The sequence below is a fragment of the Lynx canadensis genome, chromosome F1 (assembly GCF_007474595.2).
Source record: "Lynx canadensis isolate LIC74 chromosome F1, mLynCan4.pri.v2, whole genome shotgun sequence".
Classification (NCBI taxonomy): Eukaryota; Metazoa; Chordata; class Mammalia; order Carnivora; family Felidae; genus Lynx; species Lynx canadensis.
Window position 1 is genome coordinate 65,387,217 of NC_044319.2, and position 18,223 is coordinate 65,405,439.

At 41.2% G+C, this 18,223-nt stretch overlaps 2 protein-coding genes across 2 annotated transcripts; both read left to right on the forward strand.

Moving 5' to 3' along the window:
* Window positions 1-4,887: 4,887 nt before the first annotated feature.
* On the forward strand, window positions 4,888-12,161 carry LOC115504875 (olfactory receptor 6K3-like). The gene is made up of 3 exons (XM_030302071.1): window positions 4,888-5,820; window positions 6,100-6,233; window positions 12,041-12,161. The coding sequence occupies exons 1-3, from the start codon at window positions 4,888-4,890 to the stop codon at window positions 12,159-12,161; spliced, it is 1,188 nt and encodes a 395-aa protein (XP_030157931.1).
* Window positions 12,162-15,889: 3,728 nt separating this feature from the next.
* LOC115505659 (olfactory receptor 6K2-like) lies at window positions 15,890-16,852 on the forward strand. Its single transcript, XM_030303372.1, has one exon. The coding sequence runs from the start codon at window positions 15,890-15,892 to the stop codon at window positions 16,850-16,852; it is 963 nt and encodes a 320-aa protein (XP_030159232.1).
* Window positions 16,853-18,223: the final 1,371 nt, after the last annotated feature.

Sequence of the window (18,223 nt, forward strand, 5' to 3'; positions counted from 1 at the left end):
AAGGTGAAGTCAATAGACAAAATGTAAATAATCTCTTAAAGTCATAGTATATACGACACAAAATTTAAGGGAATTCAGTACAGGCAAGAGAAGGCCCTATCTGGGAAATATTTCGCAGGAATCTTTTTTGATAAAAGTGTTGGAAATTCCAGGGGCGCCTGGGTGGCTCAGTTGGCTAAGCGTCCAGCTTCAGCTCAGGTCATGATCTCGTGGTTTGTGAGTTCAAGCCCTGCGTCAGGCTCTGTGCTGACAGCTCAGGAGCCTGGAGTCAGCTTCAGAATCTGTGTCTCCCTCTCTCTCTGCCCCTCCCCTGCTCACGTTCTGTCTCTCTCTGTCTCTCAAAAAATAAACATTAAAAAAATTTTTTTCAAGTGTTGAAAATTCCAAACAGAAGTGGGATTTTGATAGATATGCATTGGGATGGGGACTCATGAATGGGTATCTGGAATGATCTGGAATGTTTCTGTTTCTCAAGTGGGGACTTTACCTCTTCAACTCCTGGGTTTCCTTTGGTGGATGGCACGTGAAGTGAAGTCGGGACATCTTTGCCTCAAAAGTCTGAGTTTAGGATTCCACAACCAACAGAGAAGAGGCACATTAGTGGCTGTGTGTCATCCACTTGGTTCGAGTCCCATCAAGGAAACCATTTAAATTAAAGGGCCACTGACAAAAGCAGCTGGAAATGGAGAGGGGGCCTGGGATGCGGTCACATACAAACTTCAGTCCTACTCAGCCTCCGAAGCCAAACCCCGTGATTTTGAACTTGTGCCACGCTAATCGTAAATAACGAACACAAACAAAAGCAGATAAGGAAACAAGAAATTATCCAACAACACCTGTTCTCGACTTAGGATTGCACTTCACGGCTTCACCGTAGCCTGGCCAGAAAATTTGTATTCCTGTTCCATGGGCAGCCAGAATTCAAACGGTCATATCCGCATTCCTGAGTTTGCAGGAGCAGGCATTGGAAAGACAAATGCACCACGAGGGCAGGAGGATCCACAGAAGTGGAGGACGTGTGACGCATCCCAGCGGCACTCCCACATACAAACGCTTGCTATTGTCAATTAAGTATGGGATAACTTTCCATCCTGAAGGAAAACAAACAAAAAGGTTTAAAAATTCTTCTGCCAATCTAAAAGTGTACTTATTCCTCCAAGTGTCACAAAGGGCTTCATATACCCAACTGTTTATATTTTTCATGTGGTACATTTGAAAAAGAGCAGGGAGAAGAATTTTATTTTTTTATTTGTTTGCTTCAGAAAGCAACAAATCAGAGAATCAGAGAATAAAGAGACTGTGCAAGTATGTTTCTCCACGTTGCTACCACTGGTGCCTGTTTGCCAACTGGACGTTCACTTGGGTTGCAGTGGGGCAACTCTTGACAATTCAAGTCCACGGTGAAGGCTGGTCTGTTAGGTTTAAAAAGGGGGCACTATGGTCATTCAACTGTTTCCGTTTCTAGATTTCCTAACACCTGGATAAGGACAAATACAGACAAATTAAACATTTCTTTTCTCTTTATTTAAAAGTTTTATTTATTTATTCTGAGAGAGAGAGAGAGAAAGAGAGAGAGAGAGAGAGAGAGAGAGAGAGATGGAGAGCATGAGAGGAGATAGGGAGAGAGAGAGAGAATCCCAAGCAGGCTCTGTGCTATCAAAACAGAGACCAATGCGGGGCTCAAACTCACAAACTGTGAGATCATGACCTGAGCTGAAACCGGGAGTAAGACTCTTAACCAATTGAGCCACCCAGGCACCCCAACATTTCTTTTTCTTAAAGTAAAGTAAGTCACTTTCCGTTCTTGTTAATTTATGCATTTTCTCATAGAAATAATTTTATTTCTAGAAACAGATGCACCGCAGATTATATCTGTAAAGCAAACTTGCCAAATGTTGCTGATACTAAAAATCAGGTTAGTTTTCATTGGGGGGGGGGAATAGACAATCTAGATAAAATTGCATATTCAAGGGAGCATATAAATATTTCTTAGCGATAAGATTTTGGTACTACACTCGAGAGAAACATGAAGGGAAAAAAATCTTCCCTGATAATTTTCAGTGGTTAAAGATAAACATATCTTACACAGTCGTCGTTAATATGAATTTATTTTTATAAAGTATTCTAAGTCACCAAATTCCATGATTAGAGATGAGAAGTCCTTCTTCCTAACATTGTGCATTCTTGAGCCAGCCTCCGTAACCACATTCACACGAAAGACGTGACCCCATCGCTTTGCTACCGTATCAGGAAACTTCTAAGATATTTTCCGTAAGAATGGTGAATAGAAAACGAATTAATATATGTGTTGTTGTATTTGGCGATGTTTGCAACACACTGTGAATGAAGTGGTATACAAGACCAATCTTTCATATATTTGTGGGGAAAAATAGAAAATTAAAGAATTCATTAGAATCCATAGAAATAATTTGAAGGAGAGCCCCATGTATGTTGCTGGAAGGAAAAAGGTGGGGGGGGGGGTTTCCATCATCTTCTTTAGTACTGGCTCACTTTTCCAAACGACATGTTTTCCCAGAAATTGTTTTCTTTTTTCTTCGCTACTTTATCCATGATACTTAACATGCCAGTAAGTCACCTTCAATGCGGTTCCTTTTTTAATTTTTTTTAAAATGTTTTTATTTATTTTTGAGAGGGAGAGAGATGGAGCATGAGCAGGGAGGAGCAGAGAGAGAGGAAGACACAGAATCCAAAGCAGGCTCCAGGCTCTGAGCTGTCAGCACAGAGCCCGATGTGGGGCTCGAACTCGTGACCCACAAGATCATGACGTGAGCCAAATTTGGATGCTTAACTGACTGAGCCACCCAGGCACTCTAACACTGTTCTATTTCTTGTGTGTTTTTGTGAGGGTAGAGTCCTATCAAAGCTGTTCTTTGTATGGAACCCTCTCAATTCCATACCGAGATGGGAACTGACTGGTTAAATCGTAACCAGTAACAAGAAAATGGTGGTAACAATGGTCACCGGGATCTGTGAGTCTTCCTTGGGACACTGATTCTCCTCTGACCTGAAGATCTAATGAGAAGACAGTGCAGGGGTGTCTGATAATTGACCCCATGAGGGAACAGATTGCTTTCTACTTATTACCGAGGGATAAAACCTCAGTGGAGTTCATTTTCCCTTAGGTGTCTTTGGTAGGATGGCTATAACAACACTTCCAGAGACAGTGGAAGAACATTCGGCAATGCAGAGACCCAGGGAAAAGGAAGAGCCCTCTGGTATTTTGCAGAGGTGAGTTTAGGGTCACTGAGGGCTGGGGAGAAATTATCCATTTTCTTTGCTAAGGATGAAACACATTCTAAAGACTCAGTGAAGATCTGGGGAGGCTTGAATTTGGGCATGGGACTAGAGCTTCTGAGAAAGTTCCATCTTTGGAATTCTGGGCTCTGCATATTTTCAATCAGAAGTCATATCCAGTTATTCAGACCATGTGATGGTCCAAGACACGAATGCTCATCCTCTCTTCTCTACCTGCCTTGCTTCTGGATTCTTCTGGCTTTAATGATGTTTGCAAGTCAGATCCAAACCTAGTCATTACAAAAGAAGCTACTTTCAAGTGCTTAATATATACTAGGGGTCGTGAAAGACAAAGGCTCATCCTTCCAAATGGAAGCTCACAGTCTAGTGAAGTTAAACAGACAACAAGAATTGCAGTGAAACTTAATCAGGTTAATGGTAGGGGCCCTGCCGAAGACACAGAGATGAGAATAAACCCAGAGGCGTATGTGTACATGTGTGTGTGCGTATGTGAATGTGGGGAAGGACACGAGCGCACTTCTGACAGGAGGCAGTGGCTGAGCTGAAACCCAAAGGAAGCCAGAAGCATCCTGGTGAAGAAAAGCGAGTCCGAATGCCTTCCCAAAAGAGTGTTGGCAATGATCTCGGGGAATTGGAGGTAGACCCTGAAAGCTTCCATCGTGCAGGAGGAGGGAGTGGCGGGTGGGGATATGCTGGGTGTGTGGATCTGAAGTCTGGAAACACACCTGTGCTGGAGACAGAGGCTTGATGCCTATGTATTGTTCATCCACAGACAGTGAGGAAGGACAGGACTTCAGGGGCCACAGCAGAAACTTGCCATACACAGCCATGTACCGAATGGGTAAAGAAGATGGGTCCATAACACATAGAAGGAAACAATGACATAGCGAACACACGAGAAGAAGCCTCCATATGGGAACAGGGCGAACCTGGAGTGGGGTTGCATGAAAGCCAAGGGAGAAAAATCTTCAAGTAGCGGTAATCAGGAGTTTCTGGCGCAAAAGGGTAGGCATAATATAATAACTGAAACGTTTATGTTGCTTTGCGGTTATCACGTCACTGACGCATAGGACAAAATGTCTTCTGTAAGTGGCAGTAAAGAAAGAATTCACACAGCAAATGGTTGAGGAGTGAACAAGATCTGAACGAGATACTGTTAATATTACTGTTTCAGAAAGCCGATTTCGGAAAGAAATGAGAACAGATATTGATCATGAATGCCAAGGGCGTTGATACATTAACTCATGTAATATAACTCCGATTGGACAAATAGGTTTTCACCTACAGAAGAAGATGCTGATTCTCAGAGAGATTGTGGGACTTGCCCATTATCGCCCAACTAATAGGCAGCAGGATGAGAATTCAGGCTCAGTATGTTCGATATGTTCGATTTGAACCCTGGCTGTACTAATCATTAGCTATACTGTCTCCCAAATAAAGATTGCAGATACAGGCAAGCCACTGGTCATTTTGAACTGAGGAAGTGTCAAAACACACGCAAAAAAAACGCCACGTAACCAAAATACTGTTTATGTTTACACTGCATCGATTTCCTTCCCTGTTAGTTGGGTATAACCTCTCCCTTATTCACAGGAAGCTCTTCTGGGGATAATGGAGAGTGAAAATCTATCAGCCGTGACTGAATTCATCTTCACTGGCTTCCCGCAACTCCAAGATGGCGGCCTCCTGTACTTCTTCCCCCTACTTTTCGTCTACACCTTTATTGTCGTTGGGAACCTGATGGTCTTCTTTGCTGTCCGGCTGGACACCCGTCTCCACAACCCCATGTACAATTTCATCAGTATCTTCTCATTTCTGGAGATCTGGTACACCACGGCCACCATCCCCACGATGCTCTCCAATCTGATCAGCAGCCAAAAGACCATCTCCTTGACTGGCTGCCTCTTGCAAATGTACTTCTTCCATTCACTCGGAAACACTGAAGGAGCCTTGCTGACCATCATGGCCATCGACAGGTACGTTGCCATCTGCAACCCTCTTCACTACCTGACCATCATGACCCCCCGACTATGCGCTCAGCTTTCCGCAGGCTCTTGTGTCTTTGGTTTCCTCATCCTTCTACCTGAGGTTGTATGGATTTCTACCCTACCTTTCTGTGGCCCCAACCAAATCCATCAGATCTTCTGTGATTTCGGTCCATTATTAAATTTAGCCTGTACGGGTGCCTCTGTGATCCTAGTGCAAGACGTGATTCATGCTTCAGCCATTCTGATAACGAGTCTGATTATTTCCCTTTCGTACATCAGAATTGTGGTTGTTATCCTGGGCATCCCTTCAGCAGAGGGTCGTAAAAAGGCCTTCTCCACCTGCGTCGCCCACATTGCCGTCTTCCTGATGTTTTTTGGCAGTGTGGCCCTCATGTATCTCAGATTCTCTGCCACGTATACGCCGTTCTGGGACACAGCCATTGCTGTAACATTCTCTGTCCTTTCTCCCCTTTTCAATCCCATGATATACAGCCTGAGAAATAATGATATGAAAGATGCTATTAAGAAGCTCCTTTGCCCTCAAAAGGTGTTTCGTGTACGTGGTAGGTAACTTAGGAAGCAGTCTTCTATATGGATGGAACTTCTTCGCAAAATACCCACCCCACAAACATGAGAACTGAAAAGAATTATGCAAGTAGTCCAAATTTCTTCTCCATGAGTTGGTGAGAAGACTGACAGAGAAAGTCCTATGAGGACTTACAGAGACGGCAAAAATACCGTTTTCTTTTCTGTATCTCTCATTTTGTGCATTTGATTTTAATTTGCTCTTTTACTTCAAGGCGGTTAATTGTATAAATATTAATAATACTCATAGGTATTACCTTTCTTTGGTATCGAATCTCTTTACAAAGCTCCCAGTGACCTGATGGAGCCCATGGAGCCCACGCCCCATGACACTAAGGTCACGGGTCCAAGTTCTTTCTGGAAGCTACTGGACATTAAGCAGAAGTAAGAGCCTCTGGCACCCAGACCATAGACTGGATCCCCCATCTTTGCTTCCTTTCCAGTCAGCCTTGCTGGTATTTTTAAGATCTACATACTGGGGTGCTCTGTACATGACGCTGTCGTGAACAGGGGGGTCACGGATGATGGGCAGTTATGTTAACCCCGTAACTGTGAAAAGCAACTGAGTAGATCAGATCCCTCCCCATGGGAACTTAGCGTCTCACGTAGGATCAGTGTGAGAAAATGTTGACATAATAAATGCATATGTTTACATCTATAGACAATGAAATTTATTGATGATTTAATCCACCCCTCTAAGAAATTGTCTCTTTTCCGATATCAGTGCTAAAATATATATTTTGTGTAGCAGTTTTCCTCTAATACCTATGTGACTTGGTAATAAAAAGTGTTTAATTCAAAATTATATGCTAAAACTTATTCATGTTTCTACAAAGTACTTAGAGCCATCAGTTTAATTATGGCAAAAATTGGATTGGATATGCAAATTATTTCTCTCTTTTGAACCTTTATATTGTTTCCTGGCTATCACCATTCTTTTTTTTTTAATATTTATTTTATTTTTTAAGAGAGAGAGAGAGAGACAGAATGCGAGCAGGGGAGGGGCAGAGAGAGAGAGGGAGACACAGAATCCAAAGCAGGCTCCAGGCTCCGAGCTGTCAGCACAGAGCCTGACGCAGGGCTCGAACCCATGCACCCTCAGATCATGACCTGAGCCAAAGTCGGACGCTCAACCAACTGAGCCACCCAGGTGCCCCTGGCTATCACCATTCTTATGAATATGGCAATTATCTTTTTTTTTTTTTTTGCATAAAGTTCTTTCCATTTTCAAAAACTTCTGTCTCAAGATAAATTTCAAGAAGTTGACTCACTAAAGTAACATGCGCTGATATGTTTATAGCTGTTGGTAAAAATATTGTTTTTGCAAACGGTTGCACTAGTGCATCGATGGGGCACTTTCAGTACAACTTTGATTACATGGATTAAGTAAGAAGTCGAGCTGCTCTGCGAAGCTGCCAATTCTATCACGGACAAGGCGAAATTGTAGCACGACTGTAATAAAGGGTAGTGATAAGTTGCAGTGATCAACTGAGTTATTGGTCCCGATTCTTCACATCCCCGTAACGGAATTACAAGTTCACAAATCTTCAGGGTGGGTGGTGTATACTTTTCTACCCCATAACTTTGGATTGGCTTTTTTCTTTTTCTTTTCTTTCTTTCTTTCTTTTTTTTTTTTTTTTTTTGACTATTGGGATGTCAGTGGACATCACAGGGGTTGAATCTATGCCTTTGTGGTTGGGTTCGCTCTGGTAACTGCTTTCCTGGCAGGATTGGACTCATGAGGCCGTGTGCCTGGGAGCCCCTGGTGCAGAGAATTAGAGACATGGGGGGCTGATCTGCCCAAAGCCTGGTGCCTGGAGCCCAGAACCAGAACCCAAAGCCAGGAGGCCAGCCTAAGTCACCTTCTTGCAGCTGACGAGCAGACTCATCAGTAGGAGGCTAAATGATTATTGTTTTAATATCCATGTGTGAAACACTTCATAAGTTACTGCGTTCTGCTGTGCGTGGGATTTGTCTGGCACCGTACCAGCCCAGAATTGTCGAAATTTAATAACTAGTCCTTACTGTCTGAATCTTAAGATTTTCTTTTGGGTTGTAAGTATTTTAGGATCGTATTGTTAATTATTTCTTAATAATTCTATAATTTTCAGAAACATTATCTGCATCAAATGTGTAATTATTTAACCATGCCACCTGGTTGTGTGTGTGCATGTGTGTGTGTGTGTGTGTGTGTGTGTGTGTGTGCATGCATGGGAAAGATATTTTACACATTAAATGGATTTTTGCGGGGGATGCCTGGGTGGCTCAGTCGGTTAAGCGCCAGACTTCAGCTCAGGTCATGATCTCACGGTGCGTGTGTTCAAGCCCCACATCAGCTCAGAGCCTGGAGCCTGCTTCGGATTCTGTCTCTCTCTCTCTCTGTCCCTCCCCTGCTTGCGCTCTGTCTCTCTCTTTCTCTCTCAAAAATAAATAAACATTTAAAAAATTAATAGATTTTTTTATCATTTAGAAACAGAGAAGGTGCTGGAGACCTGCAGTGGGGAGTTGGGGGGGGATATGCAGGTGGGCCATTCTTTGGAAAGACCATTCTTTTTTCTATACCATTTTCCTCACCGTTTTTGTGGCTTATAGTCATCTTGCACTTGATCAGTATTTGGAAATAATGTTACAGCATTAAAGATTTTTTAAGGTAGAATAATAGTTAAATACAAAAGCTTTTAAAACAATGTGAAAATAAAAAAAACATATGCACGACATATTGAAGAATTGTAGAGATTCTACTTTTGTATTCTTTTTTAAAAAAATATTTTAAACTTTATTTTTGAGGGATAGAGCATGAGCAGGATAGGGGCAGAGAGAGAGAGGGAGACACAGAATCGGAAGCAGGCTGGAGGCTCCGAGCTGTCAGCACAGAGCCCTATGTGGGGCTTGAACTCATGAACCATGAGATCACGACCTGGGTTGAAGTTGGACGCTTAACCAACTGAGCGACCCGGGCACCCCCTACTTTTGTATTCTTATCGTTTGTTATACGTACATAAGCAAAATGTTTTGTGTTTGTCCAAACATAGCATAAAGTTCGTATGAATTCTCTATAGTAGTCTCTAATTAGAAACTGCTGTGTTAGGTAAGTTGGTGAGCGTGTCTTTTTCTGAAACCATAATACCATTTCTTGTTGCATATTTGTTTAGTTTATTTGGGGTGAGAAAAAAAATCATTTTCCTTAAAGTAAAAGATTTCTTTCAAAGAAGAACAAAGAAAAGAAACTTGGAAGAAAATCAGCAACAAATATAGACAAGTAATTTAAAATAAGATAAATGCAAAAGGCTCATAGTCACATAAAGAGATGCTTAAACTCCGGGGCACCTGAAGCTCAGTCAGTTAAGCGCCCTACTCTTTGTTTTGGCTCGAGTCATTATGTCACAGTTCATGGGTTTGAGCCCCGCATCCGGCTCCATGCTGTCAGTGTGGATTCTCTCCCTCTTTCTACCCCTCCCCTGCTCATGTGCGCTCTCTCTCTCTCTTTATCTCTCTCTCTCTCAAAAAAAAAAAAAGAAAGAAAGAAAGAAAGAAAGAAAGAGACATGCTTAAACTCTTTATTAAGGCTCAGTGGTGGAGGGGATGTAGAGACAAAGAAACACACATACCCAGCAGGTAATATAAACTAGTGTAGCCATTCTGGAGAAAATTCTGGTAGAACTTAAACTCGAGTGTATCCTCTCTCCTAGTAATCTTGCTCCTAGGAATGTGTCCCAAACATATTTTCACACGTGTTAATAAATCAACATGTGTGAAGATGTTGGTTGGGTGTGGGGAAGTTGGAAGCAATCTGTGACCTATGATGGGGAAAAGAGTTGCTTTAACTAAGATCAGTGAATATTTCAGAGGATCATATAGGTGCTAGATGGTGTGAACTCAATGAACACAAAGAAACCTAAATAACTAAAACATAATGCTGAGTGAAAAAAAAATCAGCAATGCAATGAAATCAATCTGATACAATTGATGTGAACAAAAAGCACATGTACACAAAACACAAATGCTTGTTTCGCAAAGCAACATACCTATGGAAATTATCTTACAATTATAGTTAAGTAATTTAAATAGCTGTCTATGGAGAAAGTAGGAGGAAGTATGAAAATTAAGGAAAATAAATAAAAACGTATTTCCATATAAATTTCTCTGTCTCTCTCTCTCTCTCTCTCTCTATATATATATATATATATTTTTTTTTTTTTTTTTTTTTACAAAAGCAGATCATTGAGGCGCCTGGTTGGCTCAGTTGGTTAAGTGTCTGACTCTTGATTTTGGCTCAGGCCATGATCTCACAGTTCGTGAGATCAAGCCTTGCATCAGGCTCTGCGCTGATGGCACGGAGCCCACTTGGAATTTTCTCTCCCCTGTCTCTCTGCCCCTCCCCACACTGTTTCACTCTCTAAATAAATAAATAAATAAATAAACTCAAAAAAAAAAAAGCAGATCGCATGCCATCAGAGTTAACAACACATTTGTATGTCTTTCCAAGTCACAGCACAGAGGTCTAGTATTTCCATATCAAACCAACTGCAGCATAGTATGTTGTATTATGGTTGTACCCCTTATCCCTATGGCTGCAGATTTAAGTTTATTTCAATCACATCTAAGCATAAACATGTCACAGTGAAATCATGTCACAGTGAAAAACGGCATGTACGTGTGTAGACTGTGATCTTGTTGCAAGATTAATTCCTAGAAATACAGCTGCAATATTCAATAGTATTCAGGATGAAATAGTGCCAAATCACCATTCTCGATATCCTAAAAATTTGTATAGTCAGCAACATTGAGAGTTTACATTTCAACACATTACCTCGTGTAGTATGTATCCCTTGACATATTCTTTGTCAATCTGAGACAAAACAAAAGGAATGCAAACACGTTTATTTGAGAATCACTGGAATAATATCGCATATATTTAATAACCAGCACAGATCTTTTCTGTTTTTCCTTTTAACTCTTAATTGTTATGTGTCGACAATTTTTCTTTTTCTTTTTTTAAAATATGCTTTTTTTTTAAGTTTGGTGATTTATTTTGATGGGGCGTCTGGGTGGCTCAGTCAGTTAAGCATCCGACTTCGCTCAGGTCATGATCTCACAGTTCATGAGTTTGAGTCCTGTGTGAGGCTCTGTGCTGACAGCTCAGAGTCTGGAGGCTGCTTCGGATTCTGCGTCTCCCTCTCTTATCTGTTCCTCACCCACCCACTTGCGTTCACTCTCTCTCTCTCAAAATAAATAAGCATCTTAATTTAATTCTAAAGTTTATTTATTGGGGAGCCTGGGTGGCTCGGTCGGTTAAGCATCCGACTTCAGCTCAGGTCACGATCTCGTGGTCCGTGAGTTCAAGCTCCGCGTCGGGCTCTGTGCTGACAGCTCAGAGCCTGGAGCCTGTTTCCGATTCTGTGTCTCCCTCTCTCTCTGACCCTCCCCCGTTCATGCTCTGTCTCTCTCTGTCTCAAAAATGAATAAACGTTAAATAAATAAATAAATAAATAAATAAATAAATAAATAAATAAAGTTTATTTATTTATTTATTTTTGAAAGAGAGAGAGAGAGAATCCCAAGCAGGCTCTACACTGTCAGTGCAGAGTCTGAGACAGGCCTCAAACTCATGAACCGTGAGACTATGACCTGAGTCATGATACCAAAGTAGGAAACCAAGGGTCAGTTACTTAACTGACTGAGCCCCCCAGATGCCCCTACACATTGACAACTTTTCTACTGAGTCCTTTGTTTCATAAAATTTCATTCATTGAATAAATGGATACGTATTTCATTGTTGTTATCATGCTTCGAAACGTTAAAAAATAATTTATACTTTCATATTGTAATTTAATGTCATTTATGAAAGTAGTGGATTGTTCCAATAAGTCTAAAATGGCTGCAACTATATAAATTTCTTAGACATGACTTCATGTACTACTTGAAGGGAACCATTGCCTGAGTTTGGAATCGATGATACAGAATTAAATGTCATCACGGGTTGTCAAGTAAATTTGTTTCCATGTAAATAACCAATACCTTTTATAGAGTCTCCTAAAACAAACACAATGCTTAAAATTATACAAAATTTTAAAATTCGACCTAATTTCCAAATTAGTATTTTAAGGTGAACAAGGATATAGCAGATCTTGTTGGCTCGGTTGCCTAATCCAGGACCCACACCTAAACCTATTTTGCCCGTGTCTCTGAAGGGGTTCCAAGTATGGAGATGTTGGCAACAATTTGCCAGGATTTCTGGGAGAGCTATTGCTGGTGGAGTCCCAGCCGCACAACTTTTTTGCCGTGAGTGTGGAAACGATGCCTGGCACTTAGAGATCTATTTTGGAACCTTAAGGAAAAGTCCAAGAGAGTGACTCATCTATTCGGGATCAAATAAGCAAGGAGCATTCCTAACTGATACAAGTATAAAGAGTAGTTTAATTATAGAGTAAGAATTAATAAGCATTTTTTGAAGTACATGTTAGCATCCAGTTGAACTTGTCAATGAGAACACAAAATTTTTAGGAGAATGTGTTATTAACTGTCAATTCCCATGTCAAATATACTAAAAGAAAAATGTCATTTCCTAAAATTCAGATTTGGGTTCCTAACAGCTGTTTTTAGTAACGGAACCAGAACTTTTTATAGAGGAGTTTAGCCCATAACACAGAGAAGGAGAAATTCAAAGAGAGAATGGAATGTCTTATAGCTTAAAAGCAAATTTGCTTTTTCCTAAATTTGGCTTCATGGCTGGAAATAAGTAATCAGGATGGAAGTCTGGATCTCGCTTTTCATTGTTCCACCAATCCGCTCCTCTCTGCTGAATCAACTTCCTTCAAATCCAAGTGTTGGATTTTCAGTAGTTGATTCATTTAAAAGTCAACCCAACCAAAAGTACTACAGAAAAGGAAGTTTTTAAAAATACATTCATTCTGGGGCTCCTGTGTGGCTCAGTTGGTTGGGTGTCCAACTCTTGATATCGGCATGGGTTGTTACCTCAGGGTTGTGGGATCGAGCCCCAGATCAGGTTCTGTGCTGAGTGTGGAACCTACTTGGGATTCTCCCTCACCCTCTCTCTCTCCCTTCCCTATTCTCTCTCTAAAACAAACAAACAAACAGACAGACAGACAGACAAACTTAGAAAAATACATTTATTCCAGTGCTTCAGGCTTCCAGACTATCTCATTTGTCCTGGACTGGAGTTCTCTGGGAGTTCCCTGCGACTGGGTTCTCCTAATTACCAGGCTGAACTGTTTTTCTTAATTGGAGCTATTATGGGAATGATTGTTTTCTTAGTTATCTTAATTAGCCTATGTAAAATCCCCAGGAGAGTCTGTCTTCCTATGCTGGTTATGGTAAGAAAAAGATACACACATACATACATATGGGGCTGGGGCAGAGAGAGAGAGTTCTACAGGAAGCATCAGATCTATAAATCCCTACCTGGTGAAGGAAACGAAGTTCAGTTGGAGGACTCAGGGTAGAAACACAGCAGAAGGGCAAAGGCAGTTGGTCTTAGTGACTCTATATGGCTGGCAACATCAGGGTAGAGAAAGATTGAGTCTTCTCAATGTTTGTCCAACTTTGGAGTCCAACAGCAGGAAGGTCAGTGAATTAACTAATTTGGGGAAATTGAAGCTACCTAGGAAAAGAATAACCCACCTGCATAAGAATAGATAACCTTAGAGTACACGCAGATACTGTGAATATCTGTTGAGATTATTTGGAGCAAGGAGAAATTAGGAGAAAACGTTATAAGGCAAGTTCATACAAAGCATAAAAGTTTCCCAGGATTAAATATCAAAATATTAAAATTTCCCAGGAAACGTGTGGGATGTAAATGGGGCCAAAGCTTACGTGATTTTTGCTTTAAAACCACAAGTGAGCATAGTGATTGATTTCTGAAATGTTTCAGGTATCAATGCTTCAGGAATCAAATGAGATTTCCAATTAGCTGTTTGGCATTAACATCATTAACATTTGCACTAGATTTAGGATTACTAACTTTTGGATGAAGATAGATGTGGGTTCAGTGGCTTCAACGTCAGGAATGTATTTTCTTACAATTCTGAGAACTAGAAGTCTGAGATCCAGGTTTGGGCAGAGTTGCTTCCTCATGAGGTCTTTGTGGTTTGTAGATGGCTGTCTTCCCCCTGAGTCTTCCTGTGGTCCTCCCACTGAAACTGTCTGTGTCCACATCTACTCTTCTTGGATGTTCATCAGTCATATTGGATTAGGACCCACCCGAGTGACCTCATTTTGATTTAATTATCTCCTTAAAGACCCTTTCTCCAAATAGAGTCACATTCTGAGGTCCCAGGGGTTAGAACGTCAACATGTGAACTTTGGGATGACGGAATTCAACCTGTAACAGGTGGAGAGAGCAGGTTTGTGTCCAGGTGAGACCTCTAAGTGAGAGGGTTCTGAAGAAAATGTGGATCACCAGAGAGAGACCCACAGATAAGGAATTCTGGAGCCACTGTAGTGAATGAGAGTAGAAGGTCAAAAGAAGTTGATAAGCAATCTTGAATAAATAAAGTCTCTGTGTGAGAAAAAAATATGGAGTAAGAAATAATAAACAAAGATAGAAAAAATAAACAAAGATAGAAATCTGGGAGGTGGAAGACAGAATAGCCAATGAGGGAAATCAGGATAGCATGATGTCAAAAAGGCCAAAAAGGAAAGACTTTCAACGATCAGGTGATTGACCTTTGGACATTAGTGGCAATGAGGAGACGGGGGGGGGGGGGAGGGGGGGCACGGGATTTTTAATCAGAAAGCCACTGATACACTTTAAGAAAAGAGATGTACAGCATTGAGAGCAGATCATTGATTCAGAGGGTTTCAGGAGCGAATGAAGTCAATAAATACATATTAACGTATTAGGGAAAAATGATGTTGATACAAAAGAAATAAATAGTCTGTGTAGAGATAGTACTTTTCTCCCAGGATAAGATTTGTGCCCATTTGATAGCAGAAAAGAGAGAATCAATGAAGAAAATAAAACAAATGTTTTCAAAAGGGAATAATTTAATAGGACCATATCCTGCAATGCCTTGAGTTTAAATTGCATTTCACAGAGCCTCCAGCCCCCCTGTCCACCTCCGCTCCCCATACAATCCCCCTGGAGCAGCTCTGCATTTATGGCTTCAATTAGCCACTTTCCATGAACTATGTCATTTGACCAAAGTCTTCTGTCACAAAACACACTTGAGATCCACTTTTCTAGAAGAGGGGGAAGGGAAGGAATGGGAGATTGTAGAATGACCCATCGTTTCTTAAAAAAAATGTGAACGGTGGTTTTTCTTTTCTGAATATTCTCTGAAAAATTGTTAAATACATATTATGTATATTATGCATATATACATGGAGGGATGAAGGGAGAGAGATAGAAAGAGAGAGACAGAGGATGTCTTATTTAGAGGCAGAAAGGGAAGGAAGAGGGTGAAATTCACCAGTGATGGCTTGTCTTTGGCATTAGAATAGTCAATGAAGTCATATGCCAAGAATTAGATGAGGAATTGGGAGTTTGAGGAAAGAATTTTGAAACCATTTTGGGGAGATCATTGGGGAACCAGTAAGACTTGAATACAGAAGAAACATCACCTAGCTGTTCCCTCACTGCCTTGTCTAATTCTTTCTTTGTCTAAACACACCTGACCAGTAGGATTAGCATCACCTAGAAATGTGTTAGGCATGCAAATTCTTTGGCCTTATCCCATATCGACTGAGTTAGAAACCTTCAGGATATAGACCAGCAATCTGTGTTTTAACAAGCCCTTCATATGGCTCTGATGCATGCTAAAATTTGAGAATCACTGGTCTAAAATGTTGACTCTGCTTTCTGCCTGGATATTTTTCCATACTACAACCTTAGTTGTAAGCATCTATGGAATATGGACTATTTCTTTCTTCCTTTGTCTACCTCTGCATCCCCAGTACAGGGATCTACACAGTGCTGGCATTCGGTAGGCATGTTTACTTCCTGGCCAATAATCGTAGGCACCTCCTACAAGGCTTGAGTGAACTGGGAGTTGGAAGTCCTTGTTCTCAACTAGAAAATGGAGAGCCCCAATCAAAGTGCCACTCAGGGGTTCATCTTCTCTGCTTTCCCTTATTCCTGGGGAAGTTCTGTCACCTGTTTTATTCCACTGCTCTTCATTTACACCTTCATTGTCATTGGAAACCTTGTCATCATCACAGTGGTCCAGCTGAATGCTCCCCTCCACACACCCATGTACTTCTTCATTGGCACCCTTTCCTTTCTGGAGATCTGGTACACTACAGCGACCATTCCAAAGATGCTTGCCAGCCTGCTCGGTGAGAAGACCATTTCCTTAAATGGTTGCCTCCTGCAGATGTATTTCTTCCATTCCACTGGCATCAGCGAGGTTTGTCTCTTGACAGCTATGGCCTTTGACCACTACCTGGCCATCTGCAGCCCTCTTCATTATCCCACTATCATGACCCCCAGGCTGTGTGCCCAATTGACTTTAGGTTGCTGTGTTTGTGGCTTTATCACACCCCTCCCTGAGATTGCCTGGATCTCGACACTGCCATTTTGTGGCTCTAATCGCCTGGAGCATATCTTCTGTGACTTCCTCCCCGTGCTACGCCTGGCCTGCACAGACACACAAGCCATCGTCATGATTCAGGTGGTGGATACTGTCCACGCAGTGGAGATTATCACAGCCGTAATGCTCATTTTCATGTCCTATGTTGGCATTGTGGCTGTAATTGTACGTATTCGGTCAGCTGAAGGCCGCCGCAAGGCCTTTTCCACGTGCGTCTCCCACATCACTGTCTTTTTGCTTTTCTTTGGCAGTGTGGCCCTCATGTACCTACGCTTCTCGGCCACCTACTCCTTATTCTGGGACACAGCCATTGCTCTGGCCTTTGCAGTCTTGTCCCCCTTCTTCCACCCCATAATCTACAGTCTGAGGAACAAAGAGATGAAGGAAGCTATAAAAAAACACTTGGGTCAAGCTAAAATCTTTTTTCATAAGACCGAGGATCTCAAGTAAGATCTAATTATTGGACGTCTATGTGGCCACTGGTGCCTTTTCACTCTCAGCTCTGTGATCTGTCCTTTCCCATCAGCTGTTTACCGAGACTGGTCTTACAGAGGTCACCAAGGAACAGAATTCCCTAATAACTGAATTCAATAGTTTCTTTTGCTCTGTACCCAACTTGACACATTTTTTTAGAGTACGTAATTTATTTATTTAAATTAAAGTTAGGTAGCACACAGTGTAGTATTGGTCTCAGGGATAGAACCCAGCGATTCATCTCTTACATACAACACCAATCTCATCTCGACAAGCGCCCTCCTTAACAAAGTCAGATAAAAACAAATATGTCAAGTGCATTGAGGAGGGCGCTTGACATATCTTTGGATCCGACTATGATAAGTAAGCTTTCTGCCACTCACTTTAGTCAGGATAAGTTGATTTGCTGGAAATGATCTGGGTAAACATTTAATTTTAGCATTGTCAAAGTATTTGTTTGTAAGATATGGTAATGGAAAAATTATCTTCATAAGACTAAGTTCTCTCCATGGTACTACCAATGGATATAGTTGAAAAATAACCCTAATTCCTAACTTGAATATTTATTATTGATAAATAGCCATATAGACATATTTCAGCAGGTCCTATTATGACTCCCCTGCTCCTTTTGTACCTTAGCAATGTTGTGCAAGGTGAGTTCCAGTCTGGGTCAATAATGAGTCAAGGCCATTTTCGTGTGCTTGCGGCCAACTGTAATGTGTGAAGCTAGTGGAGACCATTGTGGTCAACAGTAAATCAACTTCACGTACATTGGTGACCATGAGAAACTAGGAGAATGGGCAGGCCTCTGTAGAATTGACAGGGGATGAGACCCAAAAAAGTAGTTGGCTGCAGTTGTGTGGTGGTTCAAGACGATGACAAAGAATCTTAGAGCAAGAAGATCACTAAATAATACTTTAAAAGCAAAAACAAAACGAAACAAAACAAACAAAACTTGGCCTTCAAAAAAGTGAAGAAATATAACTAATCTATTCATTAATGAATCAGTATTTTTTTCATAGTAAATTGAAAAAACTTAATCTTTGTTTTCAATGTCATAAAGGGTATTGTATTAATTAAGCAACAACATCGATAAATACTTATTGAATGGATAAACCAGTATGGCCATGCTGAATGATCCAGCCCACCGATCGCTGGTATTGAGAAACTCTTCCGTTTTCAATCTCTTTTCCCCTGGCTTTGAGGATGGTGGGCTCTTCTTGTCCTCCTTTGTTTGAGGGCTCTGTCTTTCTGACTTTTCTTACACGTTTCATAAAGGGTGATTTTCTCCAAGGCTCACCCCTCAGTTAGAATGTGATGAAGTGCTGCTTGGGTGGCCCAGTTGGT